Source organism: Microtus oregoni, unplaced genomic scaffold (genome assembly GCF_018167655.1).
Source record: "Microtus oregoni isolate MIOR12 unplaced genomic scaffold, Mior012 000009F_ref0000495, whole genome shotgun sequence".
NCBI lineage: Eukaryota > Metazoa > Chordata > Mammalia > Rodentia > Cricetidae > Microtus > Microtus oregoni.
The window spans coordinates 37,770,648-37,793,617 of record NW_024543068.1 but is presented as its reverse complement, the minus strand read 5'-3'; the positions used below and the strand labels follow the sequence as shown (position 1 = coordinate 37,793,617).

The 22,970-nt window shown below is 36.9% G+C and overlaps 1 protein-coding gene across 8 annotated transcripts in view; it reads right to left on the bottom strand.

Annotated features, from left to right (window-relative positions):
* The window catches only part of Ralgapa1 (Ral GTPase activating protein catalytic subunit alpha 1), a 237,244-nt gene that overhangs the window by 91,936 nt on the left and 122,338 nt on the right, over window positions 1–22,970 (bottom strand). For all 8 annotated transcript variants that reach the window (XM_041658516.1, XM_041658517.1, XM_041658518.1 and 5 more), the window contains 6 exons: window positions 19,632–19,825; window positions 19,111–19,209; window positions 18,433–18,588; window positions 15,863–15,991; window positions 11,724–11,849; window positions 1,512–1,570 (listed from right to left, as the gene is read on the bottom strand). In XM_041658516.1, coding sequence (XP_041514450.1) covers window positions 1,512–1,570; window positions 11,724–11,849; window positions 15,863–15,991; window positions 18,433–18,588; window positions 19,111–19,209; window positions 19,632–19,825 — 763 coding nt within the window. The remainder of the gene's footprint in view (window positions 1–1,511; window positions 1,571–11,723; window positions 11,850–15,862; window positions 15,992–18,432; window positions 18,589–19,110; window positions 19,210–19,631; window positions 19,826–22,970) is intronic.

The window sequence follows — 22,970 nt, the reverse complement described above, 5'->3', positions numbered from 1 at the left end:
GAAATAGACCTTGTAGGGCTTTACTTGCTTCTCTAACCTTGTGGGGTTTTATCTTCCTAAAAGTGACTCAGCTAAAATTCAGCTGGAAGTTACTTGGTAATCAGAATCAGGAAGACTTCAATGTACTCAAGTTTAGGCTTCTAATAAACTGTTTAACAGTTCTCTCCAAGTATAAAAATAGCCTACTATCTGTAATTCTGGCATACGTACATGGATTAATACTGATATTATTACACTACATTTTAGAATAGTTCAATGAATTTTTTTTCTTCTAGAACAGAGGAGTCTGAAGTCTTCTCTTATGGTGCAGACTGTTGTTACCCAACTGTTTACACCAGAGATGATCAAGATGTCTTCAGAGTAAGGGCTACTGCCTTATTTTCCCTCCTTTGGCATCAACCCCTAATTCTTACATAGATCAAAGCAACTAAGTTCCAGGTTTCAGCAATAGCAGTGTATGAAGTCATAAAGCAACAATGCATTTTGAAATGCAGCAAAGTGTTCCATAAACTCAATTGACCAAAAGCACAGATGGAGAGTGCCAATATGAACTAGCTTTTGTTGGAACACCAAGAGTTGGCTGTAATCCTATAATCCAAGCACTTGCAAAGCTGAGGCAGGAGAATCAGGTCTTGTTCAAGGGCAATCGTGGCTATATAGTGAGCTCAAGGCCAGCCCATATTTACATGAGATCATGTCTCAAAAAACAAAAATCAATGAATTAAATTAAAACACTGAAATATTAAATAATAGGCTACAAACAAGATGTTTTCTAAATTTGTGTGAGTACACCAAGAGAAAGTAGAGGGCATATAAGAGACTATGGTGTTTCTTCCCTAATTTATTAAAATAATTAAGATTATTTTGGGATTGGGAGATGGCTCAGTGGGTAAAAGTGCTTACTACAAAGCATGAAGACTTGAGTTCAGATACCCAGCGTTCCATACCTGTAAAACCCCAGACATGTCTGTGTAAACCAGCAACCCCGATGAGGACAGGGGAAACAGTATAGTGCTGGACAACAGCCTAGCCAAAACTTGGCAAGTTCTAGGTTCAGGGAGAGATCCCATGTTTTAATGGAATAAGGTGGAAAACAACAGAGGATACCTGATGTCTTCCTCTGGCCTGCACACATGCATGCGCGAGAATTGCATAGATATGTGTACACATACATATATACACATACGCACAAAAAGGAAAGTAAAAATCTTCTGATAGTCTATTAAAAATCATGATCAAATAGGTGGCTATTAAAGTATACTATTTTCTTAGATATATCAATTTTTGTAATCTAAATATTTTAATGAACATTGACCTCTACTCTGTACTTCAAAGCACTATATAAATAACCAATGAAACATAATGATGAAGTAAAAGGTAGTCAAATAAGATTAAAACAAATTATTTTATTTATGAAAGATGAAGGCTTTTAGAAGTCTGGAACAATTTGAAGTGTTGTAATTTTTACAAACTGCTAGGGATAGCTGTTACATTAAGAATATCTGACCTACCTTGCAGGACCAGAGGGCTCATCTCTTGCTGAGCTTAGTACAGTTTTAATTATAAGTTCCTAAAATAAGAAGAAACAGAAGAAATGATTACAATTTCTAATGTACTAGTATAAGGAATGAATTAGTACAGTGTACTAATTCAACAAATATTTACGAGTTGGCCATTCTGGACCAGACATTAATGCTCTGGGCATTAGAAATAGAGTGGGTAAGTGAACAATCCATTCTTAAATTTACTTTTAATAAAAACCCAGAATTATTCTAAAAGGTGGCTGTTGCGGGAGGTCCTCCCACTCCTCCAGCCTATAGCTGCTGAGATACTAGCCCATTGGGGCGTGGTCTCTCTCCCTTTAAAAAAGCGGCCACTTCCCTCTCCTCTCTCTCTTCACTTCCTGCTCCTCCGGCAACTAGACTCCCTTCCTGGTTGCGTAGAGGGCTGTTGCCTGGGACAGTGATCTGTAAATTTTTTCCCCTTTAAATAAATACCACCCCATTAATCATAATTCCAAACTGGTGTGGCATTGTTTGTGACTTACGCCTTCATTTTGGCGCCCAACGTTTGGTTTTAGAACCTCTCCTTTCCCCGCGGCCAGCCGCGAGTTCGGCTTGGCGGGAGCCCTCCCTTCCTCAGCCGCCGCCTGTGCCTTGCAGCTGCGGCCTTGGCCTCCCCACGTGGATTTAAACTCCACAGGCCCGCGTAGTCTCTGCCCGCGTGGTTTGCTCTTTTCTGAGTTGTTTTTAAATCTCCCTTGCAAGCACAGCTCTTTAGTGGCACGAACCAGAGCACGCGGTTGCTGAAAGCTGAAACCCCTCAGGGTGACTCTGTCACGTAGAGGCATAAGCGGCTTCCAGGTTGCTCTTCTCTACCCCTGGATTCTGGGTTTTTGGTTACGTCTCTGGAATTGATTTAATTACATTTACTTTGTTGAGAAACTTGCATTTTCCAGTTTTTAACATCTACTAAGACACTGAAACAGGACCCCGGTTTCATCGCGACTTGGCAACAGCGCCACCTGCTGGATAATAGGTAATATGGCAGTTTTTGTTTCTAACGCAAATTTTACTGCTTTGTTTTCACTAATACAATGGATTAGTAAATTTATATTTACTAATACAATGGATTACGTCATACAAGGTTTATATGATTATGGGGATACCTTGATTTGCTTGTTACTAGGTGTCAGTTTTCTTTTCCATATTCTATCATTAAGGAAGAATATGGCACTCCTAAGAACAATAGAATCTTTACGAACTAATAATGAACAACTAATTGACAAGATTAAAATTATTGAAGATCACAGGTTATCTGAACAAGTGGATGCTATGACAGACAAAATTGACTCCATATTCAAGGGTATTAGAAAGTTACCTGAAAGGGTTCAGGCTGTTGAATTTGACGTTCAGACTTTATCACAAAGTTTTGATAAGGTAACAGACAGAATGTACCTCCAAGATGGGAATCTACATGATATACAAGGAAAGTTTAAGGAGGACATGTTATCTTTGAAGGAAAAAATTAAAGCTTTGGAATCACAGGTGCAGAATGGGGACCAAAAAATTGATGCCTCAGTGAAATCACTGGAAATATAAACAGGTCAGGAGATTCAGGAATTAAGAGAGACAATGATAAAAAGATTTGAAAAGATTGGAGAAATTATTGCAGCTGGTGAACAGAGTAAGGAGGCACAAAGACAGGATACAATGCCTCCACCAGCTATTAGAACTGGCTTACCCAGGGTTCTAGCAACATACCCTATACTTAATTCTGACAAAGCGTCAACTTCTAAAGGCTCAAAGGGAGTCAAAGAAGCTAGATGGACGCCAATAGCAATGAATGATCTGAAAGAAATTAAGCAAGCTGTTGTTAATTTTGGCTTGCACAATGCATATGTAAAGGAAATGATAAGGACTTGGGCTTCTAATGCTAGAGCTACCCCCCATGATTTCCATCAGCTAGTGTCTGCAATTTTAGATAATGGACCTTCCTTGATGTTTGGAATGTATTTCAGAGAAGAAACCAAACATATGGAACAGCAAGGAAGAGCAAAAGGTGTTGAGGTTTCCCAAGATCAAATTCTTGGTGCAGGAGAATATGCTGATCCACAGGTCCAAGCTCTTTATGACGATGAAGTACTGTGTCTATGTCACCAAGCAGCTTTAAATGCTTGGAATAGGATACAAGATCCAGTAAAAAGGGTTGAATCATATACCAGAATTAGGCAGGGACAGAGAGAACCCTTTATTGACTTTTTGCAAAGATTAATTAAGGTTTTGGACATAGGGGTAACAGACCCAGAAGCTAGACGAATACTTCTTGAATCTCTAGCTTTTGGGAATGCAAACATAGAATGCAAAAAGATAATTGGGCCTTTAAAGTCTAGATCAGCACCTATGGATGAATGGATTCAGCATACAATGAATGTTGAGACGTTTAGCTATAATGATGAATCTTGGGTAGGAGAAGCGATTTCCAAAGCAATGAGGAGACATCAAACTGCCAGGTGTTTTAATTGTGGTAAATTAGGACATTTGCAAAGGGATTGCAGGCAAAGAATTTCTAGGAATAATATCTCTTCTGGGAATGACAAAAATAGGAGAGCTCGGCTTTCAGGTATATGTAGGAGATGCAGTAAAGGCCGGCATTGGTCCAACGAATGTAGGTCAACAACAGACGGGGCAATCCGATATCATCGGGAAACTCCTTGGGGGGCATCTCGCAGGCCCCCAAGCCAACAGTGGCCCAGTCATTCCCAGTCACAGTGGAGAATGTGCCTCACCAAGAAAATTAAAAGCTCCAATTTCTGCTGTAAAGAGTAATACTGGTCTAAATGATGAATTACGTGTGGAGGATGAGTCAAAAAAACCAATAGGACAGAGTAAACGTATATTTTGGCAGACTTCTATTAATGATCAAAGACCAAAGCTAAGAGTCTGTATAAATGGCACTTTTATTGAAGGCTTATTAGACACAGGTGTGGATGTAAGTATCATTACCCCAGAATCTTGGCATCCGAATTGGCCTCTTCAAGAGGTAGATGTTCAGTTTCTGGGAATTGGAACCCTATCTCGTGTAAAACAAAGCACAAGATGGGTTGAATGCATAGGGCCTGAAGGGCAAATAGGAAGACTAAGGCCATATAAAGCCAATACTGCCAGAAATTTATGGGGCCGTGACCTGCTACAGCAATGGAATACCCAGATTAACATTCCTGTATTTCCAGGAATTCATAATTCTGGGAAGGATATGATGAGGAATTATGGAAAAAGGTCATCAGCCATTCAGGCTATAGAAGGACATACAGCAAATACCAAACCTTTAGAGGTACCAACAGCCCTACCTTTAAAATGGCTAACTGAGAAGCCAATATGGATCAAACAGTGGCCTCTAGCTGAAGATAAACTACAGGCATTGGAACAGCTGGTGCAAGAGCAACTAGATGCTCACCACATTGAAGAATCAACCAGCCCTTGGAATTCTCCTGTGTTTGTTGTAAAAAAGAAATCTGGTAAATGGAGAATGGTGACAGATCTAAGAGCTGTCAACAAAGTAATTCAACCTATGGGCCCACTACAATCTGGAATTCTTTTGCCTTCTCTGTTACCAAAAGGATGGCCTCTTATAGTTATTGATTTGAAAGATTGTTTTTTCACTATACCATTACAAGAAAAGGATAGAGAAAAATTTGCCTTCACAGTGCCTACTTATAATAATTCTCAGCCTAATAGGAGATATCAATGGACTGTCCTCCTACAGGGTATGCTCAATAGTCCTACACTGTGCCAATATTTTGTAAGTAAGCCATTGGAAATAATTCGTAAACAATTCCCCAAGTCCATAATTTATCATTACATGGATGACATCTTGTTATCTGATTCAAATAAAGATACTTTAGAAAGGATGTTTGAAGAAGTAAAGAAAGTCTTGCCTAGGTGGGGATTACAAATTGCCCCTGAAAAGATTCAAAGAGCAAATTCTATTAATTACCTAGGTTACAGAATAGGGTTAGAGAAAATTAAAACACAAAAGGTACAAATTAGGAGAGACCGGTTAAAGACTCTTAATGACTTCCAAAGATTGTTAGGAGACATTTCCAGTCTACGACCAGCTGTTGGGATAACACCTGATCTAATAGTTCATTTAAACAAAACCTTAGATGTTGATAAAGATTTGAATAGTCCAAGAAAACTGACAGCTGAAGCAGAAAAGGAACTGACAATGATTGAGGAAAAATTACAGGAGGCACATGTGGATAGGGTGAACCCAAATCTTAGCTACATCCTAGTCATATTGCCTTCCAGAATTTCTCCTACAGGGATTCTAATGCAGAGGGAAGATATTATTTTAGAGTGGATATTTATACCTAATAAACCAAGTAAAAAATTAAAAACTTATGTGGAAAAAGTCTCTGAATTAATTATAAAAGGTAAGCTGAGACTTCGTCAACTAGCAGGTATAGACCCAGCAGAAATTATAGTGCCTTTTACTACTGAAGAAATAAAAAAGTTATGGGAAGACAATGAACCGTGGCAAAGAGCTTGTGCTAATTTTTTGGGAGAAATTAATAGCAACTATCCCAAAAGTGGTAGACTTAACCTCATAAAAAGAACTTCTTGGATTCTTCCTAGAATTGTACGTGATGCTCCAATAACTGGAGCCCGTACGTTCTATACTGATGCAAATGAATCAGGGAAAGCAGGTTACAAGTCAGATGAATTGAGTAAGGTGGAACAAAGCCCTTATAATTCTGTCCAGAAGGCAGAATTATATGTCATTCTTATGGTGCTAAGGGATTTTAAAGAACCTCTTAATATAGTTACAGATTCACAATATGTAGAAAGAGTTATCTTGCATATTGAAACCGCTGAATTTATACCAGATGACACAGAGTTGACTTCATTGTTTATCCAGGTACAAGACATAATCAGGAACAAGCTTTGTCAGATGTACATAACACACATCCGGTCCCATACAGGTCTGCCTGGTCCTCTAGCCCAAGGCAACGCTGAGATTGATCAATTATTGATTTGAAGTGTGTTGCAGGCCTCAGAATTTCATAAGAAGCATCATGTCAATAGTAAAGGCTTAAAGAAAGAATTTTCCATTACTTGGCAACAAGCTAAGGACATTATAAAGAGATGTCCTACTTGTTCTTTCTATAATCAAACACTGTTGCCTACAGGGAGTAACCCAAAGAGAAATGAAATCTGGCAGATGGATGTGTTCCACTTTATGGAATTTGGTAAATTAAAAGATGTACACCACACCATAGACACGTATTCAGGTTTTCAATGGGCTACTGCCCTGAGCTCAGAAAAGGCTGATTCAGTAATCACACATTTATTGGAAGTTATGGCCATCATGTGGTATACCTGCACAAATAAAGACAGATAATGGTCCAGCATATGTATCTAAGAAAATGAAACAATTTTTTGATTATTATAATATAAAACACATTACAGGTATACCAAATAATCCTACAGGTCAGGCAGTTCTAGAAAGATCAAATCATACTATAAAGGATATGCTGAACAAACAGAAAGGGACAGAAAATACCCCCAGAAATAGATTACATAATGCTTTATTAACCTTGAATTTTCTTAACGTTAATGAGAAAGGAACGACAGCAGCAGAAAGACATTGGATAATGGAAAAGTCTGCTGAACTAAATCAACCGATTTATTTCAAAGATGTGCTGACCTCTCAATGGAAGCCAGGAGATGTGCTACGTTGGGGAAGGGGTTTTGCTCTTGTTTCTACAGGAGAAGAAAAATTGTGGATACCATCAAAATTAATAAAGTTTCGATTTGAAGAGGAGAAACCTCTTGGAAAGGAGAAATGACAACTCATCCACAATGATGATATTCATACAGGTGGTAAGAAAAACATATAAAATGGGGGCAGGGTTCTGTTCCTATCTCCACAGGAAAACACTCATCTTTGAAAAATTCAAGGGACCCTGGATGTTTGGATACTGACAGATGGAAAAATACCTGCCCAATAGGAAATATCAAGAAAACTGAATGGGTTGTGTAAGTAATATTAAACCATATTTTTAAATTTATAAAGCTGGTTTTGAAGTTGGACTTTGGCTCAGTCCCTCTCCAATTCCAAGCCTGTTAGTAAGAGAAAAATCCAGAGTTCCTGGAGTTTCTGTCTCATGTGAAGAGCCATGATATGGGACAGAAAGAAATATGAGTTTAGAAAACGTCTTTGCTTTTCTTCATATCTATCATACTTTTCATTGAATATATCTATCATGCCTTTCAGTGAATATATACATATATGTTTATATGATTAATGTTTAAGTTTTTCACAATGAACAATGAGTTTTTCCTGAAGTGACATTTGAAGTTTCCAGGAAGAAGATGGGGCCCCATAACAACAACTCCACCTGGTTGATATGACGTCATGATACTGATAGCACTACTACAAGACCTGCTTTGGGTACCAGCTGCACAAGACAGTTCCAACTTGGTTAGCTGAAATGGTGCACATCTTATACAACATTTTGGCCAGACCTGCACAAAATACTCAGAGACTATTGGCAATTTTAAAAGACATTGATCTTGAAATTTAACCATCATTTTACTTTCACAGGATCCCCCAGTAAGAACGTCGTCCCCATGACAGCTGGAAGTAATTCTAGAGGACGACGTCCCCTCTCCCAGTAAAGTTTGCCCTTGGGTTTAGGGACATCATTTATGGGTTGATTATAATTAGTATATGATTGAGGGTTGGGGGAGGAATTTTATAAGCACAGGGATCATTTTGAAAAAAAAAAGAGGGATGATGGGATAATAGATTTTTAATTGTGAGTTACTGTTTTTAGACAAATATATTGGTATAGATTCTTGTATATTGATACAATGTTAAATTATATTGACTATTGTATGCATGCATGTTTCTACCTCTGTTTAAAACATTTTTTATGTATTGACATATATTGTATTGATATATATATTGTATATATTTACCATATTGCAGTGTACATTTCTACCTCTGATTAAGATACTTATATAATATTTGTGTATTGATATATATTTATCTACTGCAATGTATATTTGTACATTGTTTATATTTGGAGGTCACTGTCCTCATTTGTTTCACAGTCGTTTATTTTCCTAGTCTTTAAGTTAGATATTGAGAATTATATAGATTAATAGTCATCTAAGTTTGTCATTTATAATTAGACTAATCAGGTTCTTTAGATATATAGAGATTATACTCAGTATAGATAGATAATCTTCAACTTCTTCAAAGAGCTGTAGACAATGGCCTTTAGAGCCGGGCGGTGGTGGCGCATGCCTTTAATCCCAGCACTTGGGAGGCAGAGGCAGGCGGATCTCTGTGAGTTCGAAACCAGCCTGGTCTACAAGAGCTAGTTCCAGGACAGGCTCCAAAACCACAGAGAAACCCTTTCTCGAAAAACCAAAAAAAAAAAAAAAAAAAGAAAAAGAAAAAGAAAATGGCCTTTAATCTAACTCAGAGTTTTGTGGTAGTGAGACACAATTGCTCCTGGCAACAGCACTCTATTCCCGGGAGAATGTTGAGCACCAAAGACACTCCACCTGGAGCCTTTCTTTTTGGCAGAACTGGCCTTTGGGCAAAGAAATGCCCATACCTCAACGACTGACAAAGATACAGAGCGTGCATCAAAGGATAAAACAGGACTGTCATATCCTGCCAAGACAGGGTAAGATAGTTTTGAAAAGTTGCTTGCCTTAGAAAATGGTTTGTCAGTTATGTTAGGCCTTAGCCAAAGTTGGTTGCTTCAACGCTGCTAATGTGACTTTGGGTGATTGCCCAGGTAGCTAGTTGTCTCTGTGATTTGTTGCATGTTTTGGAAGTTGTTTTACTGAACTTCCTAATTACCCAGGTAACATTATTTCCCTTCTCAGATCTTCGATGGGGTTGAAGATTATATAAATGTAGTTACTTTCTCTCATGAGTTGGCCAAGTTATTTATTATATAAGACCAAGCTAGTTAGAATAGGATATTTGTACTTATTGTATATAATTTCATAGTAGGTTTAGAACTCTCTTATTTAAACAAAATGGGGAGGTGTTGCGGGAGGTCCTTCCACTCCTCCAGCCTATAGCTGCTGAGATACCAGCCCATTGGGGCGTGGTCTCTCTCCCTTTAAAAAAGCGGCCACTTCCCTCTCCTCTCTCTCTTCACTTCCTGCTCCGCTGGCGACTAGACTCCCTTCCTGGTTGCATAAAGGGCTGTTGCCTGGAACAGTGATCTGTAAGTTTTTTCCCCTTTAAATAAATACCACCCTATTAATCATAATTCCAAACTGGTGTGGCATTGTTTGTGACTTACGCCTTCAGGTGGATAACAAATCCTGAAATTTATAACTAAAGTATCTTTAAAAATAACTTTTTTCATGATTAGGAGAATAATAAAGAATCATTACACAACAGAACTGATACCTAAAAGGCATGAATACCTTAAATGTTTTTTAGATATAGTATTTGAACAGCAGGGCCAGATGGCTTCAATGGCCAATTTTTATCAAACCCTTTTAAAATCTGAAGAAACAAGTACATCTTCATTCTCATTTCATGAGGCTTCATTATCTGAATACCCAAATCCATACAGATACCACTCTATTTTTTGAAAAGTTTTCAAAAAAATTACTAGTATTCTATACCAAACTGAGCAGTACATTTTTAAAAAACTGTACATGATTAAATAGAATTTATTCCTGGAAAGAAATGGTAGTTAATTTCTTGGAAGTATTAATATTGTTAAAACAGCCATTCCACTCTAAGCAATCCCATTTATACTTATCTATCTAAGGAAACAAATCAGTATGACAGAAAGACCACAGAACATGCAGGCGTTGTGTCATGCTTGTGCTCTCAGAAGCCAGAGGCAAAGGGAGAAGGATCACAAGGTCCAAGCTAGTCTAGGCTACACAGGGAAATCTTCGTCTAAAAACACAAAACAAATTAAAAAGTTATCTTCCAACGGTATTCCTGGTGCTATAAGCCTGTGATACCTGTACTTGGGAGGCGAGGGCATGAGAATCTCTACCAGTTCAAAAACACTCTGGGTTGCAGAGTGGATTCTAGGCCAGTTTAGGATACTTGGTGAGACCTTGTCTCAAAACAGCTCAAAATATGCTATAATGAATGTAACGGCGTAAACGAATGCAGACAGATTGTAAAAATATATACAGCTTTAATGGCGAAATAGACTTACAGAACCACCGTTCCCAAGGAGACAAGGAAAGCAGAAGCAAGCTGCGAGCATGCTCACCAGATTTATAGGTAAACATTAGCCCGAGGCGAACATGCCCCCTAAGGGGCAGGACTTATCCCTACAAATGAAACCCATACTCTATATACTAAGTAAAAACAATTTTAAATGCTTAAGATGAAATTCAACTCAAAACTTTCAGTAAAAGCAACTTGGAAAAATAAAGCATCAGCATGATCCCCCAGGAGCCACAGTGTCTTCTCCTCAGCTCTTCTGAGGCTAAAGACCAAGTTAGTTACTGTCACAGCACATTTTATCAACAGGAGTGCTAAGCCCTTGGGCATTGAGAGTACACAGGCCTATAGTCAGAGACAATGACCTAGTCACAGAATTGTTCACTAGGGCTCACATTGCTGAGCCCAGAACCTTAACGGGAGAATTTTCACGCCAGCCTCCTCTACCTTGGTCTAAGAGGCATTGAGTCATAGGACCAAACATGCAATCAAATCATATTTCCTCTTTAAACAGAGGCTTAGAATTACTCTTCACTAGTTTTCTAACCTGAAAACTTTGAGAAGTGTACAATCACAAGTGTCATTTGTCATGCCTGTTCCTGATGAATGTGCAAGCCCCTTTAATACTTAAAGTACAGGAGATATTCCATATTTCATACAAAACAATAAAGTTCTATCAAGAATAGAAAGTGGAAATTAAAACATTTAGTTTTAGTGTGACATCTCAATCTGAGAAGTCTTGTATTAGTCTTGGGTCACATATTCAGTGAGTGAATTAATGACTCCTAAGGGACAGACATGTGAGTAGACTCGATAATGAGAACAGGTTTCAAAGTTTTCAGGTTTAAACCTTAAAAAGGCTTTGTTCCTAGCAGACATTCGAGATTTATGACTGGAATATTAACATTCTTTAGTAACTAGATTTCAAAAAGAAAAGAGAGATGGCAGATTTCATCATATATGCTAAATACTAGCATCTGATTTCTTACCTTAACGTCTGTAAATTGAGACACAGCAATCTCAGGGATGTTGGGATGGAGAGCAGGCAGTTCACAGTATAAGTTGGGAAAGCAAACTAAGGATCCCAGAAGAACTTGTGCTTCCACTCTTGGTGCCTGTGTATCAGATGTAAACACTCTATAAAATGCTAGCTGTGTTCTTAAACTACCAGTAAATATTTTGTTCTACCATTAAATATTTTGTTCTAGAATTACATTATACAGGGCAGTGAGAGCATTCAATGATTCAAAGGGGAATGTAATAAAAGATTTAAGTTTCCATTTAGAACTTCTAAAGAGAGTATAATTATTCTCAGTAAATACAATGGACAAATAGCAAAATGTTTTTTTAAAAGCAACCAATAAACAGAAACTATCTGCAGCTAATGACATTTAAATAGGAACATAAGATGGTAACCAGAATACATTTAACATGATTAAAGAAAAAAATATTTTATTTCCTTATTTATTTAGAGTCAGGGTTTTGCTACATAGTCAAAGCTGGCCCTAAACTCACTTTGTAGCACAGGCTGGTCTTGAAATTGCGATTCTCCTATTTCGGCATCCTAAGTGCAGGGCTTATTGGCATGTGCAACCATGCCTGACTAAATTACTTTAAATGTAGTTCATATTTCACTACCTATTGTTCAAATAAGTTAATGACTTGATGTCACTACTTTAGAGTGCATAAGAAGAGATTAAAATGTTAATTCTGTCTTTAAGAAATAGGTACCAGAATAGATGTTTTTTTTATCTTTTTATGTATATGAACAAAACCACTATCCTTAATATTTACTAACATTATAATTCACGTCAACATAAATCATAAGAAGTATTTCATGTTGTCTTTCATTTTATTAAGTCATCTCTTAAGTATCAATATTGAACATTTCCTCTTCTGCCCTCTTGCATGTCCACCAAACAGGGACCAAAGCATTAATTTACAGACTAATTGTTTTTAGGTTTAAGAATACTTAATAAAAATGTGAAACACCAGTATATTAGCAACACAGTATTTCCATTCACATAAATCAAGACTCAGTGTCTAAAAGATTTTCATCTTAGTATGACTTAAGCTTATATGACTTTCAACAGAACAGAACAGCTCATTTTTACAGGACCTGTTAGAGTATATCAAAATCCCCACCCTAAAGAGGCTGGGGCAGAACAATTGCAAGCTGAAAGCCTGCCTGTACGACCAGAAAGACACTATCTCAAACAAAACAACACAACAAAAGACAAAACACTTCATGTCCAGATTGAAAGACAATCTAGACTTACAGGTTTGAAAGGGCAGAGTAAATCGACATCTACCACCCTGCTTTAAAACTATCCTATACACCAAGATATTTTATGCTATTTGTGGCTATTGTGAAGGGTGATGTCTCTCTGATTTCTTTCTCAGCCCATTTATCATCTGTGTAAAGGAGGGTTACTGATTTTTTTGAGTTTAGGTATATATACAAAGGATGCTCAATTGTGCCACAAGGACATGTGCTCAACTATGTTCATAGCAGCATTGTTTGTCATAGCCAGAACCTGGAAACAACCTAAATGCCCTTGACTGAAGAATGGATAAGGAAAATGTGGTATATTTACACAATGGAGTACTTCACAGCAGAAAAAATTGACATCTTTCAATTTGTAGGCAAATGGATAGAGCTAGAAACCATAATTTTGAGTGAGGTAACCGAGACTCAGAAAGACAGTTATCATATGTACTCACTCATAAGTGACTTTTAGACATAAAGCAAAGAAAACCAGCCTACAAATCACAATCCCAGAGAACCTAGACCACAATGAGGACCATAAGAGAGACATAAATGGATCTAATCTACATGGGAAGTAGAAGAAGACAAGATCTCCTGAATAAACTGGGAGCATGGGGACCATGGGAGAGAGTTGAAGGGGAGAGGCAAAGAGGGGAGCAGAGAAAAATGTAGAGCTCAATAAAAATCAATAAAAAATATAAAATAAAAACTATCCTATACAAATAGAACTAATTTTTAAAAACTCGATATTTAGCTAAAGGTTGGGTAAGGTAACTGTAATGTCTGAATATGAAGCTACAACAGGAACAAGTGATTATGTAATAGTTAAGAAAGAAAAAATTCAATCACTTGTAATCTGCTTAAGGAAGGAAGGAATCATTAACAATGAGAGATGATATGGATGGGATCTAAAATGAGAATTGAAAGAGCCAAGACCTGAAATTAGTATTTTTAACACCATCCAGAGGAAGACTGCCTCTAACCTTACAGGGCACATGTGAGTGTCCAACTGCTTTCTTATAATGATTTGGTTTCTACGTAGCCTTCCTCAGTAATAGGCAGCATGCGAATTAGCAGAGAAAGGGGCTGTTGCTTGCATTATCCAAAGGATGCTGTTATATAACCAATATCTAGATGTAGAGGAGGAAAGTTAGTCACATAAAAAGCATCAGGGTTTATTTCTACAGAACTTTGAGAGAAGTTGCAGAAAATATGCTTAGTAATCTGGAGTAACTGGTTCATTGATAAAGAAAAGTTTTCACAGTAACTTAATAAGAAGTGACAGTTATATGAATATCAATCTCCTTTGAGTTCTATCAACTTTTGCCAGTCTAAGAGGCTGATTATCTGGGTACTGTAGTAATACTACAATGGACTTGTAGCTTGTGTTTCACCTTTGGTTTATTTTCCATGTAATCTACTCCAAAAGTAATATATTTATTTAATATTCTCAAGACAGTTTAATTATCTCTTTACTTATTTTAAAGTATTTCTTTAAGTCAGTATAGCACTATAACGTGGTCCATAGCACTTAAAACATACTAAGATGCATCTCCCAATGATGTCATTCATCATCTATAATCTCATCACAACCTAGGTTCTGATTCAGTACTTTAGTATTGCTAATGAGCACCCAGACCATAGTGCATGTTGTTGTGCTGACTATGCTTTCAGTGATAAGAAAGGACAAGTTCCTGTTCCTCTTTAGACCATCCTCTGCATATATAAAATGAAGACAAAGTTCATAAACCACCAAAGTCTAAGCACAATGTTGAGCATATACTGATACTGGATAAGTACTTAACATTTTCAGCAGTATCTACTAAGCACTGCTCTGTGCTAGACCCTGGTGATACCAAGATACAAGACACTGTGAATGTTTTCCAGGAACAGTGGAAACAAAACTGTCTAGAAATGCAGTTTTTTTTTTCCTTTTCAGTTGGACATTTCCTCTGGGTGATCAATTGTATTCCTGTTCAGGGCTTTAAAAATACTTCTAAAACATCTCTCTTGACCTCTCATCAGTATCCAATACACACCTTACATCAGGCCACAAACAGCACTTTTCTCATTCACTGTTGGGCTTTTGCAAAACAGAAATAATCTATTAAATGGTTATGCATTCTTTGAAATTGTATGCCAGTATTTTCTCTTCCATATACCCTAATATTTTTTCTAACAGGACATTAGAAAGTGATCTTTCTAAAATACACATTTGATCATGTTTCCTTAAATGATGACTCAATTTTCCTTAGAGAAAATCTAACCCATGCTAGCACTACATCCTCAGCTACTATCTTTCTAGCTAGCTCACTTCTGCTACTTACATAGGAAACAGTCCACCTACCCTTGTTTCTGTGCAATTATCTCACAGCTTCTTAACATGTAAAGGTTACTCCAAGGGCACATTTCTGGGTTGTCCCATAAATGTTTGTTCTTTATATTAAAATTTTAATTGTCAAATAAAAATTCTCATTAAAAAACGTGATGATTTAATAAACATGCAGTAATAATTACTCTCCATGGTTCCTTATCTTTTTCAGTAACTTGCAACCCTTTCTTCACTTCCGTCCCTCATTCCCTACATGTCCCCATTTTAAATCTTTTTTTTTCTATCAGATGTAAACCATTTTTTATAGCTCTTGGGGGCAATTCACCAACTAATTTTATTGATTTCTTAACACATCAGAATTTCTTTCTTTTTAATGTGGGAGAAGCAATCAATTCCAAATAAATGCTAAACTTTCCTGGAAATAAATTTGTTATATTTTATCAGCAATAACACTTTTTGTTGCTTTGTGAGCTGAGTCTTGATCAATAGAGTTTATTACCTTAAAAGAACTAGAAATAAGGACTTACATTAAGAAAAGCTGAAGAAGCCACTCTCCCAGCTGCTATAATAAAATCCATAATCAGCATTGTGGCACCAGGCAAACCAAGTGAAAAAAACTGAGGTGAGCAGTGCTTGATGATTGTATTGACAATGTCCTTAGAAGAAGGAAAAAAGGAAAGAAAGATATCACATATGTATTATTGGGTATCAGCTAATCAATTTCATTAAAAATAGGTAAAGTGTGAAATAAAAAATATACTGATTGACTACCTGGAAAGACTAATTTTAATTCTTCCAATTAATATGTGTTTCATATATTCTGTTAGGAAAGTAAACTTAAAACATATCTGATTAAATGACATCAACGATAGAACTTTCTTTTCCACATTAGAAAGCAAGGAGGGCTCTTTGCTTCACAGCAAATTTTAGCCCCACATTTCCAAAAATTACAGAGCAGTTTCTCCAGCCACCTAGTTGCTTCTGTGTGAAAATTCACACCCTACATCTACACTGAACCTATGTGATCTGCTATGTGGCAACTGGAGAAAGTGGAAGTCCTTGAATAATAGATATATAGCTTCAGAAACCTAAAGGTAGGTGTTTTGAAGTGAATATTCTTAATATGGCATTATGATTCTGGATTTGCCAGGAAAGATGCAGTGCATTTGGTTGTATTGTTCAATGTGACTTTTCAGGAAAGGTTTAGCCTATGTTGATTATACATTGATGTGGAGTTCCCTTCTATATGCTGTGAATACCATTAGTTAAAGAAACTGCCTTGGCCTGTTGATAGTGCAGAACTTAGGTAGGCGCTGAAACTTTGCTGGTAAGCCTCAACCTTGTGGTGATGCACAGATTAATGTAGATGGGTTAAATTAATATATAAGAGTTAGCCAATAAGAAGCTAGAGCTAATGGGCCAAGCAGTGATTTAAATAATATGGTTTCTGTGTGATTATTTCGGGGCTGAACTGTCGGGTGGCCAGGATGAACAAGCAGCCCCCTGCAACAACATAATATGTTTTATTATGATATTGTCACATGGGTACATAGTATACTCCGGTCATATTCACCCTGAACCCGTTCTTGTCATTGCCCCACCTCCTCCTACTGATCCCCTTCTCCAACCAGTCATCCTTCCACTAAATATGACTGACCTTAAAGGAAAACTCTACTTTTATAGTAGTAAGTACGTAATAGTATTTGAGATATGTTTATAAGGTTTGGACACTACAATTATTTTTAAATTAATGAAGAAAGTTTTCTCATTTTCTCAGAAAGAAATATAACTATCAGCTTTGAATATTAGTGTTCTCCAATGGACATTTAAACAAATTACAGTACTCTTCCACACTTTTTATTTTTCCAACTAAGATCAAGATCACTCAAATATGTGTCCTAGAATCTTATCTATGATTATTCAATGATCATAAATGATACAGCTCCCACGTTAATGTAATTATCATTATGGCAATGTAATTTAGTAATAAGAAAATATGAGGTAAATTTTAGAGTAGAATAAACCTTATGATTGCTGTATGAAAAGGTGAGCAAATTCATATGCCTCAAATGTCGATTAAGAATTAATTATAAAATGCTTAAAAATAGACACATTGGAATATTAAGAAAAACCAACGTAACCAAAGGATGGTTTAATCTCTTCAAAAAGTAAATTGGTTAGTATGTGAAAGCTAAAGTTGTAAGGCTTGGGCAGTCTGTGAGGCCGAGAATTACCGCTAGTGCATGAACTGGCTTTTTGGAGCCTATTCCCTATGGAGTGAGCCTTGCTTAGCCTAGATAAGGGGGAAAGGTGGTGCTTTGATCTTGCCTCAGTGTGATGTGACAGACTTTTTTGATTTCCCATGGGGAGGCCTTACCCTCTTGGAGGAGTGGATGAGAGCTGGGGTGGGGAGAAGGTGGGAGGAACGAGAATAGGGAAAAGATGGGGAATTGGGATTGGTATGTAAAATTAAAAAAGATTGTTTTAAAAAATAATACAATAATAAAAAACTGAATACTGACATCAGTGCATTAAGTACTGCAATAGCTTGTTTTCAATCACCTTTCAAGAATAAAAGAGGTCATAAAGTGGAAATGAATTATAAATAAATTGCTACATATGAAAGACATTTTTAACTCTACATCTTCTAGAGCAAGAGTTAGGCATAATTAAAAACCAATGTCTTAGTTTTCTTTCCTGTTGTTGTGATAAAATACTTTAAACAAAACAACTCAAGAGAGAAATGGTTTGCTTAACCCAGACCTCTAGGTTCCAGTCCATCACTGCAGAGAAGCCATAGTAACAAGAACTTGAAGCAGCTGGGCACACTACGTGCACAGATAGAAGAGAGCAATGAGTGAATTCATGCCGTCCCCAGCTTCCTTTCTCTATCTTATACAGTCCAGGATACTCTGCACAGGAAATGGTGCCCTTCACATGGGCAGGTCTTTCCATCTCAGTTAATGTAGTCAGGGCAATCTCTCACAGACATGCTCAGAGGCCCATCTCCTATGTGATTCTAATTTTTGTCAAGTTGACAACTAACACTAACTATCACAGCTGATAAAACAATGTTTTAGTAGGTACACATATTTACCTGATCAATGTGAAGCAATCCACAATGCATTATATTGTAGAAATGTGTTAAAAAATCTCTGTTTGGAGATACATCTTGTCTTCTCTTCATTGTATTACAAATAAGTTTATATGCATGTAATTTACCTTGTTTATACTTATCAGTCAACATGGTTGCCTAAAATGAAGAAATCAGTTTTAATACTAAAAACCAAATATTGTTTATAAATATTTAAACAATCAAATATAATAAGCAATATCTGTTTTCATATATTTCTTTGTTGGTCCAATTCTATTACCCAGCTAGAAGTCAGGACTAGGAACTAGTTTGTGCTTTATTTTTCTCTAAATACAATGAAGACAGCCTCCTCTAGAGCTGTGGATATAGCTCAGTGCTACAGCACTTGTCTAGCACATGCAAGGCTGTGGGTTAGATCCCTAACAGGGGAAAATGAATAAAAATAAGTACATTTTAAAAAATTTTTGGCATACTTTTCTACACTTACTTTTGCTTGATTACATAAATAAACAAGCAAATAAAAATGTAATTCTGTTATGCATAACTCTCCTTTCTATGTAAAATTTCTTAAAGATACTGGCTACAAACTAAGTGTTCTGAAGACCAAATAACTGTTTAAAATTTCTATCAGTTGCTCAAGATTAACTTAGTAAAGAATAATGTTTTATATGTCAAGCTTACCTTAAAAAGCCAAGGTGTAAGAATTCTTAATGGAGGAATCAAAACAGGTGGAGAAGGTGAAGTCAGGTTATCTGCTGAAATGCCAAGATTATCTCTGATCTATAATTTTCAAATAAACAGTAACAAACATGTATTAAAACTATTTCTTCTTTTAGTTGTTTTACCTTAAACAGAAGTCAAATCCAGTCTCTACCATAACAATCTATTTCATTACGGCTAATTATGGCCAAGTGACTTCATGTTGAGCATTTGTTTAATTCAAAGCAAGATCAAGGTTGTAATTATGTTCTCAAACGCCTCTTCTTTTTTTGTTGGGGAGAGGTGGAGGGATGCTTGTTGTTTCTTCAGACAGAATAGATAGGGCTTGTACGGAGCCTGCTATGTAGCCTAGCATGGCTTCTACCCTGTCTCAGTCTTCCAAGTGCCAGAATTATAGGTGTGCACCACCACAACCAGCCTTCTTCTATTTATTAATAGTTTATTTTTCTTTCCATTTCCTCTTATAGCCTTTTTTTTCTCACCTTGGCTAGATTCTGCCAAAGTTCACAGAGGTAATCAAAAACTTGAGCATGTATTTCAGGATCCATAATAGCATTGACATCTCCCAAAATGCCCAGCATTCTTCGCCACATAACAGTAGCAACATCAGCATGCCACCCAGTGAGAGTACCTCCTGCCATTACGCTACAGCATTCAGATGGAAATTCACTGATTTCTAAAGAAAAAAAAAACACAATAGTGTTAGTACCTGAAAGAGACAACTTAAGTGAATAATCTCAAATATCTACAAATCTGAACTAACGGAATGTAAATATAAGTAACTTTTTCTGATGCCAAAATCTTTCCAATACATAATTCCCTATGTAATAGGGTTTTTATTGGGATTTACTGAAGAAAAATATGCAACTAGCACTTATTGTACAGCTACCAAAAGGAGAAATTATTATCCATATATACGTGATATATGTGTGAGAGAGCACGCATGTGTAGAGGTGGTTCTCCTCTTACACTGTGGGTCTGGGGACTGAAGGCAGGTGCTGGGGCTGGTGCTACAGTGCTCTTACTCACTGGGCCATCTTGCCAGCCTGTGATAGAGATAGTATTATAAAATATCAATTTTATAAGCACACACTCTCACTTCTATATAATAACTAGACTATATAATCAAGAAGAAAATTTTAGGCTAAAAGTAATTCCTGTAGGAAGTCTTCATAAGCCAATTTCTTTGAAGCTAGAGTATGCAAACAGTAACAATGAAAGAAGTATCACAACATAAAAAAGATACTTGAACTAAAATTTGAACATAATAATAGTGTAATTAAGCCTTTTTGTTGTTGTTGTTGTTTTCTGAGACACAGTTTCTCTGTATAGCCCTGTCTGTCCTGGAACTAGTTCTATAGACCATGTTCAAGTTGGGCTTAAACTCAGAGATCTTCCTGCCTCTGCCTCATGCCACCACTGTCCAGCATAACTATGTTTTTTATCTTTAATACTAAAAAGGTGAAAAGTAATAAATACAGGCAATCTTGATCTTTGTCTCATTTCTGCCACTAACCACGTTAAACAAATTATTTTAACTACTTAAGGCTATACTTCCTCACTTATAAAATAGATAGTTTTGCTAGTTTTTTTTTACAGCTTAAAAAATCCATTATTACATGCATACAATTGTATAGGAAATTATAAGAAAGTGTAAATGGTGCCTAAGGCCTGTAATCCAAGCTCTTAGCAAAACTGAGGCAGAAGGATCTTTGCCAATTCAAGGTCAGCCTGGACTTTTGTTTCAAGAGAGTTCAAGGCTAGCTTAGGCTACACAATGAGACCCTGCAGTAAACAGGTAAACAAAAATAAACAAAAATGTTAATGTCCTTGCAGCTAATGCACTTAAGAAACTAAACGTTTTATGGACAAAATGAATTTTAACCGTTTTTTTTTTTTGGCGGGGGTGGGGTTGTTTCTGTGTAGCCCTGGCTGTCATGGAACTCACTCTGTAGACCATGCTAGCCTCAAACTTAAGAGATCTACCTGCCTCTGCCTCCTGAATGTTGGGACTAAAGGTATGTGCCACCATCTCCCAACTTAAATAGGATCTTTCATATTTGATAATATTCCAAATATATTGATAATTTATAGTTGGTCCATTTTTGCAAGAAATTTATCTTATATTTATAATGCTTAAATTTTCTCTTTGTATGTAAATTATACAATAACTAATAACATTTAAAAGGTATTATATAGTTAATCTTCAGATTAAAAATTGGCATTCAGTATAAAGCCAGTAAGTATATCAAAAGAAAGAGACTGAGTTCTAACACATAGAGTTGTAATGTCTTCCTGTTCTACAGATTCTTTTTTTTTTTTTTGGATTTTTCGAGACAGGGTTTCTCCGTAGCTTTTGGTTCCTGTCCTGGAACTAGCTCTTGTAGACCAGGCTGGCCTCGAACTCACAGAGATCCGCCTGCCTCTGCCTCCCGAGTGCTGGGATTAAAGGCATGCGCCACCACCGCCCGGCTTCTACAGATTCTTTTTTTTTTAATATTTATTTATTTATTATGTATACAATATTCTGTCTGTGTGTATGCCTGCAGGCCAGAAGAGGGCACCAGACCTCATTACAGATGGTTGTGAGCCACCATGTGGTTGCTGGGAATTGAACTCAGGACCTTTGGAAGAGCAGGCAATGCTCTTAACCGCTGAGCCATCTCTCCAGCCCCCTCTACAGATTCTTTATACATGTGTGTGTATGTGTTATACATGTGTGTGTGTGTGTATGTGTATGAATATTGAGATGAATCAATTCATTTGTCTCTGACTTAACTTTCACAAAGTAAACTACAAAATATTAAATAACTAAGAGGGCAAGAAATAATAAACAGTATTTAGTTACAATCTGGATCAAGCTGTATGGGGCAGCTACAAATGCCATTGATGAGATAACTGAGGAAAATACTACAGTTAAGAGACCAGCAATTGATGTTAAATATTGTGAGTGAAGCTAATACACTGTGGCTATAAGGGAAGTATGCCTATATTAATCGGACAGATCTACTTAAGTTTACAGGTATAAAATATTAAAAATTTTAATTTTATATGGAAAAACAGGTATAAACCAGCAAAATAGTAACAGCCTGGTAAAATTTATTTGAATGATTTATGGATTTTTTAACTAGTCATGTTAACTCTCTTGTAATTTAAAATTTTTCTTCCAAATGGTAGGAAAACAATATACAAACAAATGTTAAAGGTCACCATAATCCACAAAGCAGAAACATATAACTGCATGCTAAGGAATGAGCCCTTTACTCTACAGGGGCTGCATGGACCTCTTTAGGAAGAAGAAACAGATTTTGCAGGTGGGAACTGGAAAGGGAAGGATCAGGTATATGCGGGGAGTAGAGGGAGACAGTGCAGGGAGAGACAACTGAAACTGGGGGGCATTGGAGGCAGTGTAGAAATCTAGTGCAGTGGAAACTTCCTGGAATTTATGAGGGTAGAGCTAGTGAGGACTCCTAGTAATGGAGGATATGGTGTCTGAACTGGCCATCTTGTAGCCAGGCAAGGCTTCCAGTGGTGGGACTGGGTTGTATTTGGTTGAGCTGTTGGCCAAAGGGGTCTTGTGGAGATCCCTGAAACCTAGGCTGATGCTAGAATAGAAGATCATTCTCCGAAAACTGACAGCAAGACACCATTGCAGAGGGCAACATCCACACAGCTCAGTGAAAAGTCGAGAGATTGAGTTGGCCTTGCATCTTGGAGCCTTTACCTCTACATTCTAATCTCTTTAGTGCAGGAAAGTACTGTGCAGGCTAGAAAAAGAGATACCAACCCAGCCACAAAACCCTCCACCTACAATCTATCTA